Genomic DNA, 14,640 nt, shown 5'->3' with positions numbered 1-14,640 from the left:
CAATGGCTTTGTTTTTCTTAGCTCTTCAGGGAGTGTTTGGAGGCAGGTCACGGTGGTGGCAAAGAGGGGGGGGGAGCCCTAAAACAATGAATAGAAGCAAAAGAGAAAAAGTCATCTCCACTCCCCTGACACCCAGCCAACTCCCTGAGCGCATAAAAAGGGGCACCCAGGCACCACACTCACAGGACTCACCTCCTCTTGCTTCCAAACCTCCTCCTGCCACCGCATCACTCAGCTCTTCCTTCTTCTCTCTTGACGGGTCGACTCTTGAGGGTTGCCCATCACCATGTCTCGCCAGTCCTGTGGTCTTGGCAAGGGGTTCAGCTCCAGCTCCGCTTGCTTCGGAGGGAGGAACAAGGTCACGTTCAGCTCCGTGTCCCGTGGAGGATGCAGGGGACCTGGCAACGCCGGTGGCTTCAGCAGCAGGAGCCTCTACTCCTTGGGAGGGAGTAAAAGCACCTCTCTGGGAGGCTTTGGTGGAGGTGGTGGTGTCTGCAGAGGTTTTGGAGCTGGTGGCCAAGGAGGCTTTGGCTATGGCTTCGGTGCTGGGGCAGGATTTGGTGGCTGCTATGGTGGTGGGGCCGGAGGAGGCTTTGGTGGAGGCCTCGGTGGAGGCCTCGGTGGTGGCTTTGGTGGCTTTGGTGGAGGATTTGGTGGTGGGATGGGAGGTCAAGGCTTTCCCCCTTTCCCACCGGGTGGCATCAGGGAAGTGACCATCAACCAGAGCCTGTTGGCCCCCCTCAACCTTGAAATCGACCCCGAGATCCAGCAAGTGCGAACACAGGAGCGGGAGGAGATGAAGAAGCTCAACAACAAATTCGCCTCCTTCATTGACAAGGTGAGAGTGGCTTCAACCCGGGGGGTGGGAGCTGGAGGTCTGAGCCCACCACAGCTCCTGTGGGCTGCAGTTACTGTGAGGTGCCCACCCAACAACCCAGAGAACCAAGAGCACCCCAAAGAGCCCCTGTAGACAGAGGGATGGTGGCCAGAAAAGCGACTTCCCCAAGGTTATGGAGAAACCCAGCAGTAGAATCCTTGGTTCTTAAGACCTTGGTGCTGGTGCTAAGCTGTGGGACCATGAACATGCAGAGCATCCTCAGAGGAGCTGATGGACTCTGTCCATCCACGGGCTGAAGGACTTTGGGTGTTTTGGTCTATTTTTAAGGAGAAGATGCCAAAGTTGTGAGTTCACCGCGTTTCTCCTGCTTAGAGGCTGGGAGATTGGAGGGAGAAGGTGGCCCATCTTTGCCTGCTCATCCTAGAGTTGTGGTCCCACCCATCCAGTGGGATCCCAGAGTTATGGCTCCCTGGAGATGAGAATAGGCAGGAAGGTTAAGCTCATTAACTGGGAAAAAAATATGGGGAAAAAGATCCATAAAACTATGCTTTTGGGAACAGTCTGACTCTTTTTCCGCCCACGTTTGCCATCATTTAGGTCCGGTTCTTAGAGCAGCAGAACCGAGTCCTGGAGACCAAGTGGAAGCTCCTGCAGGAGCAGGGCAGCACCGTGACAGGCGGCAGGAACCTGGACCCCTTTTTTGAGACCTACATCAGCGGGCTGAGGAAGCAGCTGGATGGTCTCGCCAGCGAGAAGCTTCAGCTGGACTCAGAGCTGAAGAGCTTCCAGGATATGGTGGAAGACTTCAAGACCAAGTATGTCGTTCTCGGCATAGCCATGGTTGGGTTGGTGAAAAAATAGGGAGAAAAACTGACTTTGAACAGTCAGAAAGTTCAAGGAGTCATAAGAAATGGTGATATTTCACTTGTTTCATCGATTAGAAAATGTTAAAGGTTTTGGGGAAGTTTTCGCCAATTGAGTCTTGACAACAGTTGGTGATTTTTCAAGGTATTTCTCAATATCTATTGTTGCCTGAGTTCTGCTTCTCACTAAAGCTGGATCCTCTACTGCTTGTCTTCCTCAGTTAAGAATCCATGGCATTATGATTTAATGAACTAATTGCTAAATCCTACTATAATTTCCTCACGGATTTCCTCCTGGATTCCTTCCTATAAAATCCTTCATGATTGGGAGCTTAGAGCTTTCTTTGGAAGGATGGTGTGGGGTAAAAAAACAAGAAGAAGAAAGGTTCTTTTCCTATTGTTATTTATTAGATTAATTTATCCAGTTGGAAAAGCAGGAGAAGGATTTGTCCTCCAGGAAAAGGGTGGAGAAATGCTTCCATGGAAGGAGTTAAAAAAATGGGGGGAAAGGGAGTCCGGAACTCATCGGGATCAACCAGATCCCACGCTCTACCGAGGTTGCAAATTGAGTTTGTTTTGGGGAACACCTGCACCACTCAACGGTCTGCAGCAATTGCCTGCCCCAGTGAGGAGCTGGAAATGGCCCACGTTGAGGACCCGAAGGCCCTTGGGTCTTGTTGAAGGGGTTGGAGTGGCTGCAGCCACCAGGGCTCGGCGTAGCCAGCGGGAGGACTCCTCTTTGCAGGCGCTCTTGGGTGAGGCATTGGGCTTGTCTGAGAAGGCCAAGTGCCGTTGGCTTGTCCATACATCTCATTCGTGGCAGGTCTATTTTTCGCTGCCTTCGTTAGTCGGAGGCCAACAGCGCCTCGTTGCCAGCAGCAGCAGGAGCCAAAACAAGCAGATTCAATCTCCCTCCTCCTAACCAACAGGTACGAAGAGGAAATAAACAAAAGGACAGCTGCGGAGAACGATTTTGTGCTCCTGAAGAAGGTAGAGTACTTTTTTTTTCTCTTTACCACATATCCTCGGTTCAGAGGAGCTTTCACCAGCGCCGGCTCGTTAGCGCCAGAGATAAATCAGGACCCCTGGACAGATGGTGCTGTGGGGAAATGCAGTTAAATGTCAGATAAAAGGGGGTGCGTCAGGTTTTCACCTCCCGTTTCTGCTGCAGGACGTGGATGGAGTCTACATGGCCAAGGTGGAGCTTCAGGCGAAATTAGATTCTCTGGCAGATGAGATTAACTTCTTGAAGTACCTTTATGAAGCGGTGAGTGATCCCGCTGCCCTCCGGAGTGGGGGTGCTGGGGAGGAGATGGGTTGTGACCCTGTAAGGAAATCATGGTGGGGCTAAAGCCAGATCTGGCGTGAATTTCAGGAGCTGGCTCAGATGCAGAAGACCGTTTCCGACACCTCTGTGGTCCTCTCCATGGACAATAACCGAAGCCTGGACCTGGACAGCATCATCGCCGAGGTCAAAGCCCAATACGAGGAGATTGCCAACAGGAGCCGGGTGGAGGCCGAGTCCTGGTACCAATACAAGGTGAGAGATGGCTGGGGAGGTGGAAGAGACACTGGTGGTGGCTCAGAGGATGCTGAGACCTGGGATATTGCTGGCTTTGTTGTGGCCAGACTGGAGCTCACCTTGGCTTGCACGGGTGCGGAGAGCTATCGTGAGGAGCCGCTCATGGTGGACCTAACGTGCTCCTCTCACTTCTGCCTCCCAGTATGAAGAGCTGCAGGCCACCGCCGGCAAGCACGGAGACAGCCTTAAGGACACAAAGGCTGAGATTTCCGAGCTCAACCGCATGATCCAGAGGATACGGGGTGAGATCGAGAGCGTGAAGAAACAGGTAGGTGCTGCTTTTGTTTTTTCTTTTTTTTTTTTTTTGAGAAATGGGTGTGAGCTCTTGGTTATGCCCTTCAGAGCTTCCCCAAAAGCAAACATTCTGGGAACAGTCGTTGCAAGTGGGAGGGAACCCGCGGCGGTTGTGAATAGCTGAGCCCAAGCCATGTGGGATCATGGCTCCATCTGCCCCTGCCCCGCTCATCGTGTCCACCTCTTGTCCTCCAGTGTGAAACTCTGCAGAGCTCCATCGCGGATGCCGAGGAGCGGGGGGAGGTGGCCCTCAAGGATGCCAGGACCAAGCTGACTGACCTGGAGACTGCCCTGCAGAAGGCCAAGCAGGACATGGCCCGGCAGCTCCGCGAGTACCAGGAGCTGATGAACGTCAAGCTGGCCCTGGACATCGAGATCGCGACCTACAGGAAGCTGCTGGAGGGAGAAGAGTGCAGGTGGGTGAGGAATCAGCAAGAGCTTGATTACATCCTGCTAAGTCAACAGGAGGAATGTGGCACATCACATCTCCTCCATTAAAATATCCATGATATTGCCATTAGATACGGACTATGGTCCCATGGCTGCTTTTATGCCCATGGTCTGATGGACCAAGCCTGGCTTCATGGAGCTGGACCAGTCCAGGTGCTCGGGCTGGAGCTGATGATCCATCTCTTTTCCCTTGCAGGATGTCTGGAGAGTGTCAGAGCTCTGTGAGCATCTGTGAGTAGCATTCCCCAATCCTGGGGTGGGGGCATGGTGGGCTGGGACTGATGCTCCAAAGCTTTATGGTGGCATCAGAGGTAACCTCAAACCTTCTGTTCCTCTCCGCAGCCGTGGTGGGAGGCGGTAGCAGCTCTGCTGGAGGTGGATACAGCAGCGGAATGTGCCTTGGAGGAGGAGGAGGAGGAATGGGATTTGGAGTTGGAAGTGGGAGAGGCAGCTGTAACACCGGCGGTGCTGGCGTCTGCTACAGCTTAGGAGGGGGCGGATTCGGCTCCGGGGCAGGATTCGGTTCTGGGGGGGGATTCGGCTCTGGAGGGTGCAACTCTGTGGTGGTGGGGTCTGGCAGCATCCTGAAGAACGCCAGCAACCGGAGGTTCTAGGCACACCGGCCACCCTGTCACCCCTCCCTGGCACCTAAAGGAGAAAGGAAGCAAACTCCATGATGACCATCACCACCCCCGCCCCTCACCTTTACTTGCCAAGGTGGCCACCACCTACTTCATCTCAAACCTCCGCCATCCCATCTGTCAGAAACTGCAGAGAAAACCAAAACCCAGCTTTATTCACCAGCCAATGACTGAGATTCTCATCGACGTGTGAGATCAGCTGCCCCAAGCGCTCCCCAGGAGACACTGCCGAGCTGGTGGCCATCGGGGTGCGGGGGACCCCTTTGGGGGCAGGACCTGCCCCATCCCGTGGAAAGAAAAGCCCCGGGGCGGAGGGGACGGGTCCCTGCGCGGCTTCTTTCGCCATCCCCTGCCACATCCAGAGGTGGGGCAATTTTAATGGGTGCTACTCATCAGCCGGGGCACAAACTCCCAAAGGAGGATTTCCTAATGGTGACTCCTCCCGGCTGAAGACATTTCTTACCCCCCTGCAGTTTGTTTGCTGGTTGGGTTGGGGTTTTTTTTTTTTCCTCCTAAGCGAGATACCGGCGTTTCCACCTGCGTTCTTTAGAAGCTGTTGTAAAATGTTTAAGTTTTGCTCAGGGTTTACCTTGTTTATTTGGTTTTTTTTTTGTTTGTTTTGTTTATTTTTTCCCCTCATTGTGATCATGGGAACACTTGTGCTTGTTTGCTTAAGCCTTTCTCCTTTGGCGTGTGGCGTACCCCAATAAACACTAGAGGCAGTAAAACTCGTGTGGTTTTTCTCTCTGAACCCGAAGAGTTTCGTGTTGCAACAAGACTCGGCTTCTGCTGAGACCTGAAAGTGGTTCCTGACTTTCTCCTGCCCTTTGAAGTTCACATTTAAAGGAACCAAAGCCCACATGTAGCTCGGTCTTTCCTCCTTCTCACCCTTCTCTCTCTAAAAATATGGGAAGTTTGTGAGTTTGGGGGGTGGTGGGTGAAGGAGGGTCGGGCAGGGGTGGGGTGGCTGGGGTGGGTCAGGCTCCGTGGGATGGTCTGGTCCTGCTGGAAACGGGGTGTTCCTGAATGACACCCGTGGGAACCAGCTCGTTCCTGGCAGCACGGCTGGAGGGAAGGAGGCAGCTGGGTTGAACCTGGACGTTCTCCTTTGTCCTTCTGCTGGGGGTCCTGGGGTGACCAAGGCAGGTCGCCCCCTTGGAGCAGAGCAGACTTGGGGACTCAGTTGATGTTGGGAGACCATTCTCTTCCCCTTTCTCTTCCTAAGCCCTTTCCTTGCTTGTGTTGGCCAACTTGGGACATCCCCTGGCCAGCCCACCTCTGACCACAGTCTCCGAGCACACCACCAGCCTACACCAGAGCTTCCCTGTCCTCCAAGGTGGTCCCGATGCTGCTGGTGCTGTCACAGCAAAGACACTGCACAGCCCTAAGTGCTTCTGGAGCATCCTCTGAGGGACGGTGTGGAAGAGGGAAGGGTGATCATCTCCCCTCCAACTAATTCAGAGCTAATTCCTCAGCGTCCACCATGCTGGAGCCACCCCTACAGTCGATCCGTGGCCAGGGATGCATGGGTTGCTTTCAAGGTGTCTCCAAAAGGTGACTGAGAACATGGGAAGAGCAAGATCCCAACCTCCACATCAAGCCCCACCTCTCCACAAAAGTAGGATATTTTTGATGACCTGTGAATTTAGAGACAAAAACTCCCACTGTGGTTTGACCTCTGGCTCAGGAGACCTTGAATCACGTCCCTGGTCAACCGCAGACCTGCTCTGCCATCGCCATGAGTCACTTCATTTATCCCATGCCCCGTTCCCTGTTCGTAAGTGCCGGAGACATAAACCTACCAGCCACCGCGGAATGTCACCGCGCTGCCAGCGAAGGCGTGTCACTACTTGGACAGGGAGATGGTTTTGGGCAAGGCTGAAATATTCCCGTGAGTCGTAAAATGACCTGAGACGGGCGTTGAATGAAAAGACATCACCTTCCCCAGGAGTCACCCCAATCCAGCGGCCTCTGTGTAAACTTGCCTCCAGCGAATGACTCCTGACATGGGTGACGAGACGAGGAGACAAAAGGCTTCTGGATGAGGACAAAAGCCGTAGCGAAGACAAACAGACACCAAAAAGCCCTCGCCTTTTGTTGCTATGATTGCACCAGCAATTAGGGGAGAATTCTGCTGGGCTGGACCCAGATGTGACATAATTTCTGCCTTTTGCTGGAGGAGGGAAAAGCATTTTACGTGCTCCGAAATAATTTTGTTTAATTGCATCATGATTTCCTCCCCCTTTCAAAAGTTCCTTCTAAAGCAGAGCGGGAACGCTTAGATGTCGAGTGTTTTATGCAAAGTGTGGGAATTAAATGCTCTGCTTTGCTTCCCTCCCCCCCTAATTTCTCTCTTTCTGTGGTGGAAGAAGCTCAGTGCAGGTCGGCTGAAAGCATTGCTGCTGAAATGAGCCTTTTCCTCCAAGTATTCACCTTCTCCTCCAAGTATTTGCCTTTTTCTCCAACTATTCAAGGCTTGAGCAGCTTTTCCCATATTTCTGCCCATTTATTTTCATAGAATCATAGAATAATGGAGTAGTTCGGGCTGGAAGGGACCTTTAAAGCTCATTTTCCTTCCCCAGGGCTTTGGGTACAAGGATGTTGTTTGAGCTCCTCGCAGTCTAAAGCCGCTGATTGCGTTGGAGCCGGGAGATGGTGTCGATATCCAAATCCCGGCTGGATTTCCTAAACTTGGCTGGCGACGGGGCCGTGACTCAACCCCGGCACTGGATCCAAACACGGGGTGCTGGGGACTCCAGCCTTCATGCACCTCCTCCCGCCATGGCTGGGAACCTGAAAACTTTCTGATTGCCTCGTCCCGCCCCACAGAAAAAAAGTTTTAAAAAAACCAAACCAACAAACCAACAAAAAAACAACCCAGAAAAATGTAAGTGCATCATGGTACTGTGGAGGGTGGCAAGGGAAGGTGCCTGTCCATGTGGATAGATGTGAAGGTATCTACAGCAGCTACAAACCCACAGCCCCCCCGAACCCTGCGCTGGAGAATGTGTTTGACTGATAAATCAGAAACGGAGTGTGCTCACAGCCCATTCTTGCCGGGGATTTGTCCCTCCTGGAGATGGGAGATGACGTTGGCCATCGCCCCAAGAGGGGCTGAGATGGTTGTTGAGCCCTTTGGCTGATGGTTGTGGTGATGGTTGAGGTTGTTCTTCAAATCCCCCAAGGCTGGGCAGGTAGTTGTCCCAACTGTGGCATTTCGGAGTGTCCTGGTTTGGGTCTCAAACCAGGACAAGGAGACAAAGACCACCAAGAAGGCTGAAGACCACCAAGCCCCCCGGAACCTCCTCAGACCACCTATTTATTGTCTATAAACCATCTCTACAACCACCAAACCCCCCGTCCTCCCCACCCCTTGGGTCTCACGGTGACTTGTTGTCATTATATATATTTTTTAGCCCTATCTGTCCCCTGCTCCATTTCCCCCCGTGCTCAGGAGCCCCCGGTGGGGCTGGGGAAGGAAGTGGGACCAGCAGGAGGGGCAGGGACAGCCAGGGTTTTCAGTGGAAATGCCAGTTGAGCTGCGCGTTATGCCACTGTCCGGGTTCCTAGGTGCTTTGGGAAATAGGTGTCTGGGCAATATTTTTAGAGGTATTTAAACATCTGAAGACACCAGGAGTTGCCAGTGTGGATTTTCAAGAAGCACTTAATTGCCTGTGTCCTGTGGGAACGTCTGAGCACCTCGTTAGGCGGCTACCAGCACTGTTAGCTGCCTCAGCACTCGTAAAGGGTTTTGGGCTTCAGAAGTTCTTAGGTGGCTTTAAAAAGTTGAAAACTAATGAAAAGAAAAAAGGGGATTTTCTCAATAAAAACCCCATTAAAACGAGGCAGTAATTGTTATTTGATAAACAGGCTCCTGCAAGACAAAGGGATGAAGGCGTGATGGGTCATAGGGTTACTATTGCACATTTAACTCATAAATTAATCCTTTCCCAGTGTGGCACCAAATCCAGTGTATTTGGATAACCTTCTGCCTTCCTAAAACCTGGTCACTTCTCCCAAATATGCTTAAAAGGGACACCTACCCCTCTTCTTGAAGGAGGGCTCAACACAGCTTCCAAGCGTCTACCTCTGCCAAAGATATATTTGAATACAAACACTGAAATGAGCCTGGCAGCTGGAAAACACGCACTTCCTCCAGTGAAAGTGATTGTGCCCTCTCTTCTCCTCATGTCTATGTGTCTCCACAAACGAGCTGAGCATCCTCCAGCATCCTCTGCCGAGCTAATTGCATTTAAATAGGTGCAGGGTTTATTATGTGGGCAGCGGGATTTTGCGTGCTGCCTTCTCCCTGTGGATCCTCAGAGCCCTCCATCCGTCTGTCTGTCCCAGCAGCTGGCTTCCCGGTGTCTTCTCTGTTTTCAAGGCCACGTGAAGGTCTTGAATCCCTGTAGGATTTTCTGAAGGTTTCAAGACCACGTGAAGGTCTTGAAACCTTCAAAAAATCCTACAGAGATCTCCCATCTGTGATACTCCTGACATTTCTTCACCAGTGCTGAGACTGTCTTGGCACGAAGGCCCCAGGACTCACTTTCAGTAAGAGTTTGATCCAACAATAAATGAATTTCCAGTGCCAACCATGGCTCCTGTCTCTCGTTTCTGGTAAGGTTTTATTTATCGAAAAGACGCGGAGCCTCATCAAAATGCAATTTGCTGAGCCCTGGCTCCGGATTGAGAAACTACTTCTCCAAGCCAAAGGCAATTTTCCATGTAAAAAGAAGATGAAGGGTGTAACATAGGTGTGTTTTGGGAATTGTGAAAGCCGTGCTACAACTTGGCATCAAGGGCAACACTTGCCTGCCATGGGGCTTTGGAGCAAGAGATGAAAATAGAGATAAATACAAGCAGGGAAAAAACCGCAGCGGATGAAAGGTGGAACAACAAGGACTGGTGTATCCGAGGGAGACTGTTACGATCACCACAAAAGCAGAAGGCTTCTTAGTCATTGAGCGCTACCATTGGGGAGAGACAGTTGTATCTTTTTTTTTTAATTTTCTCCTGCATTATAAGGGTGTGTTTCTGGGTAGGGTCAATGTTTGGCAAATTGAAGATGAAAATCTGTAAACCACGCCACGCTGATGAAGACAGTAGCTGTCTCCTCCTTCACGCCCATGCAAACCCTGCCCACCTCCAGGAGCAGATAAAAGGGAGCATCCTCTGCCCTCCAGTCAGAGGGACTCACTTCCCTTCTTGCTGCACTCACCTCCTCACCCCACAGCTCCATCCGTCTTCCTCATCTTTTCACCTTCTCAATTTTTTGACTCGGCTTAGAAGAAACAACCATGTCTCGGCAGTCTGTCTGCAGAAGCTTTGGAGGCGGGAGTAGAAGGGGCTACAGCTCTTGCTCTGCCATCGGTGGTGGATTTGGAGGAGGTGGCGGCAGAAGCAGGAGCAGCTACAGCTCATTCTCTATGTCCAGGGGATTTGGAGGTGGTGGACGTTGTGGAGGTTTTACCAGCAAGAGCCTCCACAACATGGGTGGTAGTGGAAGGATTTCCATGGGTGGATGTTACGGAGGTGGAGGCTACGGAGGCAGAATGGGTGGCTTTGGTGGAGGCTACGGAGGAGGAATGGGCAGCTTTGGTGGAGGAATGGGTGGAGGAGGAATGTGTGGCTTTGGAGGAATGAGTGGTGGAGGAATGGGTGGTTATGGTGGAGGAATGGGTGGTTACGGTGGAGGAATGGGTGGCGGAGGAATGGGCGGCTTTGGTGGCCCAGGCTTTGGCATGGCAGGCTTTGGTGGCCCCGGTAGAGGTGGCCCCGGAATCCAGCCAGTGCATGTTGACACAGCCCTCCTACAGCCAGTCCATGTCGAGATTGATCCCCAGATCCAGCAAGTCAAAAACCAGGAGAAGGAACAGATCAAGACACTTAACAATCAATTTGCCTCTTTCATCGACAAGGTGAGAGGGTGGGATCGGGTCCAGTTAAGGGTCAAATTTGGGAGGAACTTTCAAGTTCTGCAGAAATGTCCTTTTTGAGCTAGGTAGCGTCAGGCTGAGGAGCTTGAGCGGAGACTTTTCATTAAGTACTGCTGGGGAAGAGATGAGAATCTCTCTTCCCGACGAGATCAAAGCTCTGTCTCCAGGGCTTGACTCCAGCCTGTTGCACCAGGCTCATCTCATGGGTTACTCTTGCAGCAGGCTCAACACCTCCAAACACCCGCAGGTTTTGGGCACAAATTGTCCCTCCTGTGCCGTTCTCTTTCCAAATACCCTCCCATTGAAGTATTCATTAATATATATAAATTTTTTTTCTCTTTGTTTTCAAATATCCAGGCTTTTAAATCTAGACTAGAAATCTAAGATTTCCACATTACCTGTGATGGGAATCTACTTGGAGCTGGTCCTACATTTGAAAGCTCCTTTGACTTGAATACGTCTTAGACATTTCCTCCTTTTCCCGATCTTGCAGTTTAGGAAACAAGAGAAATTTTTAACAAAAAGTTAATTGGTTCCTGCATCGTCCTGCAAATGAGAATTGACACCCTTTTTTACGTGATGAAAGGGGTGTCTTGGCTTCTGCTGCTGTTACCCATGTGATGGTGGATCCTCCATGTGTTGGCTTTCAGGTCCGCTTCCTGGAGCAGCAGAACAAAGTCCTCTCCACCAAGTGGGAGCTCCTCCAACAGCAAGGGCCTTCGGGGCCAAGGAAGAACCTTGACGTCATCTTTGAAAACTACATTCAGAACCTGAGGAGGCAGCTGGACGCCGTCTTGGGGCAGAGGGGTCAGCTGGAGTCGGAACTGCAGAACATGCAGCAATACGTGGAGGAGTTCAAAACCAAGTAAGTGAGAGTCTAACCCGGAGAGCAGCTCAAGCAGCTTCGTAGTCATTTTTCTTCACGCACATGTTTTTTCAGTTGCGGACATCGCTTTTTCAGTCTAAATATTTAATTCTGTATTTTTTTTTCCCCTTTTAGTTTGTTTAGTGTGGCCGTAGGCAGGAAAATTCAGGAAGCTCAGCTTGTACTTTTACTTTCCATAGGTATGAGGAAGAGATCAACAGGCGCACAACTGCTGAGAACGAATTTGTGGTGCTCAAGAAGGTGAGTCACGCTCTGTGAAATAATGGCTTGAGTATCAGGCTGTATCTGGGCTTTGAGGGGACTCCCTCTTGAATGGAAATTAGGAGGGATAATGGAATCCGTGGGCTGATATTTGAAGTCCTTTGTTTTTAATTTGCAAAAATGAATAACTCCATCATGGCTGTTACCCTCCGTATAGACTGTAATTTCCATGGATAATTTCCAAGAGGAAATGAAAGTATTCCCTGTGATCTTTCCTGCAGGATGTGGACTGTGCCTACATGACTAAAGTAGAGTTGGAGGCCAAGGTGGGAGCTCTGACCGACCAAATCAACTTCCTGAGGTGCATCTATGAGGAGGTAAGAGCTCTCCCTTCCTCTGGGATAGAGTTGGCTGGAGTTGCAATGAGGCCTGTGGTGACTGAGAACACTGAGGTTGCCCTGGGTGCCCATGTGGATGTGGTGTGGGGAGGCTGGTTGGAGTCTCAGCTCCTTTCTCCCCTCCTCAGATGGTCAGGTTCACTCCTGTCTTGGTTGTAGGAACTGGCTCAGATGCAGACGATCAGCCGGGACCTCTCTGTGGTGGTGTCTATGGACAACAACCGGCACCTGGATCTGGACAGCATCATCGAGGAGGTCAGGCGCCAGTATGAGCAGATCGCTCAGAGCAGCAGAGCTGAAGCTGAGGCTTGGTACCAGAGCCAGGTGAGTTGGGAAGCAATTAAGGAGCCTGGGTAGAAAATTTGCGATCAAATGAGACATCTCCTTAAGCTAACGGTGCTGGAGCCTGTGCAAGGAAGTCCCAAGAGGACTTTTGTGGCTTTTGAAGGATGTGACTTCCTGTTTTCAAGGTGCCCAGAATCTCATGTTGGTGCATGGTACAACTGTCTCAATAAACATGGCCAAAAATGTACTTTAACTAGAAAACACCTGCCCAAAGTAGCTTTTCAGAAGTGAAGGGATGTTAATTAGTGTCACTAAGACCTACCTCAAAGTTCAAAACCAATAGTTGAGTCTCAGACCCCTCTTTTACATTGAGCTGGGCATCCATGACCAACATGATGAGGGTTTGTAGCAGCACGTGAGCTGTGAAACTGTTGGCAAACCTTGTCTGGGCATCACGAATGTGTCACTGATGGGTGGCTTTGTCTTGGTGCCCTCAGTATGAGCAGCTGCAGACCACTGCTGGAAGGCACGGGGACAACCTGCGCAACACCAAGATCGAGATCCAAGAGTTGAGCCGCAACGTCCAGAGGCTGCGGGCTGAGATTGAGAACGTGAAGAAGCAGGTAGGGGTTGGGTGGTGTCTCATCAGGTTGGATCACAAATGACGGTGTGTGGGGCAGAAACGGTTGCTTCAACCCCCCCCCGGTTTACTAAATGTAAATGTTACTCTTTCTTTAACCTTGACTCCTCCACTTGGGGGTTGAGGGCTGATCCGAAGTGACCAGATGGGATCTGAAAATTGCCCTTTTTTCTTCCTCAGAACCAGCAGCTGCAGGCAGCAATTGCTGAAGCTGAGGAGCGCGGTGAGATGGCCCTCAAGGATGCCAGGGTGAAACTGGAAGAGCTGGAATGTGCCCTGAGCAAAGACAAGGAGGAGCTGGCTCGCTTGCTGAAGGAGTACCAGGAGCTTCTGAACATCAAGATTGCCCTGGACGTTGAGATCGCCATGTACAGGAAGTTGCTGGAGGGAGAGGAGAACAGGTAAACCCTTGGCCTTTGATTTTAGAGGGATGTTGTGATCCGGGCTGGACAACTTGAGTTTTGGTGTTGAGTGCAATCTCAACTCAACTCTTTTGGTTCGAATGGGTCGCGATGGGTGTTGGGTCTCTGGGTGATGTTTTGGGTGGTCAACGCTGATAATTGGCGTACCCCATGTCATTCCTGTTATGTGCAAACATCTTACTGAACCCAAAGTCTGGAAGAAACTCATTGTAAAGAGGAATTGTCAATGCCTCCCCTCCTTAAATACTTTACTGGTGCCCAAGTTGCTAATGAGGGTGAAAGAGGAAAACGGTTTGATACGGAACATGTAGTTCTCGGTTTTTAAGAAGTCTTTTTTTGTTGGGTAATTAAAATTTGCCAATTTCCCTTTGCAGGCTGTGCAACGATGGCATGTCCAACGTCAATGTCTGTAAGTATCTGCATCTGTTTCCTTCAGAAACAGCAAAAGACCATGTTTTTTTTGTGGCTACAGCCTGCCGGTGAGCAATGTGTATGTAACCTGTGCTTCTCTTCCAGCTGTGGTAGGCAGGACCACTATCTCTGGAGGAAGAGGAAGCATGGGAGGAGGCTTTGGAGGCGGCAGCGGCATGGGAGGAGGTTTCGGAGGTGGCAGCGGCATGGGAGGAGGAATGGGAGGAGGTGTTTGTGGAGTAGGAGGTGGCTTTGGAGCTGGAAGCATGGGAGGAGGAATGTACGGCGGTGGCTTCTCTTCTGGAAGTGGAAGGATGTGCGGCTCCGGAGGTGGCAACTTCAGCTCCGGTGGGGGATCGTCCTCCGTACGGAGATGTGTCACGACCACCTCCGTCAAGTCTTCAGGAGTGAGGTTCTGAGCCCCAAAGCCACATTGAAAACAGAAAGAAGCATCTCCTCTCTTCTCCCGGCAGCAGCCCAGCCTCCTGAAACCCAGCTCCAGCCTCTGGCAACAAAACAAACTGTGTCCCTCATGGCCCACCACGCACCAGCTCATCCACCTGGCTTGGTCCCATTGAGGGAGACAAGGCAGTGCCATGTGCCATTAGCAGCCCTGGAGAGCTGCTCCTTAGCCCCAAGCCCAAGTCTCCCCCGTGGATTCCCGGCACGAAGAGCTGATTTACAGGAGGGAAAGGCTCTGCCTCTCTTGCTGTGTTGTACATTTCTGGCTGCCTCGTGGCAAATGTGTATAAAACTCCTCTCTCTTCCGCTGTTCTCATGTCCCTTCCTC

General features: G+C 51.3%; 2 protein-coding genes across 2 annotated transcripts; both read left to right on the top strand.

The window, feature by feature from the left end:
- The first annotated feature begins 286 nt into the window (after positions 1 to 286).
- LOC141476223 (keratin, type II cytoskeletal 4-like) lies at positions 287 to 4,641 on the top strand. The gene is made up of 9 exons (XM_074164837.1): positions 287 to 838; positions 1,436 to 1,653; positions 2,631 to 2,691; positions 2,873 to 2,968; positions 3,077 to 3,241; positions 3,426 to 3,551; positions 3,773 to 3,993; positions 4,224 to 4,258; positions 4,370 to 4,641. Exons 1-9 carry the CDS (start codon positions 287 to 289, stop codon positions 4,639 to 4,641), a joined length of 1,746 nt encoding a protein of 581 aa, XP_074020938.1.
- A 5,327-nt stretch (positions 4,642 to 9,968) lies between these two features.
- LOC141476254 (keratin, type II cytoskeletal 75-like) lies at positions 9,969 to 13,422 on the top strand. Its single transcript, XM_074164893.1, has 7 exons — positions 9,969 to 10,589; positions 11,258 to 11,472; positions 11,673 to 11,733; positions 11,976 to 12,071; positions 12,252 to 12,416; positions 12,875 to 13,006; positions 13,204 to 13,422. The coding sequence occupies exons 1-7, from the start codon at positions 9,969 to 9,971 to the stop codon at positions 13,420 to 13,422; spliced, it is 1,509 nt and encodes a 502-aa protein (XP_074020994.1).
- The last annotated feature ends 1,218 nt before the right edge of the window (positions 13,423 to 14,640 follow it).

The sequence above is a fragment of the Numenius arquata genome, chromosome 29 (genome assembly GCF_964106895.1).
Source record: "Numenius arquata chromosome 29, bNumArq3.hap1.1, whole genome shotgun sequence".
Taxonomy (NCBI): Eukaryota; Metazoa; Chordata; class Aves; order Charadriiformes; family Scolopacidae; genus Numenius; species Numenius arquata.
The sequence above is the reverse complement of the archived record's forward strand: the minus strand, read 5'-3'. Positions and strand labels throughout refer to the sequence as shown.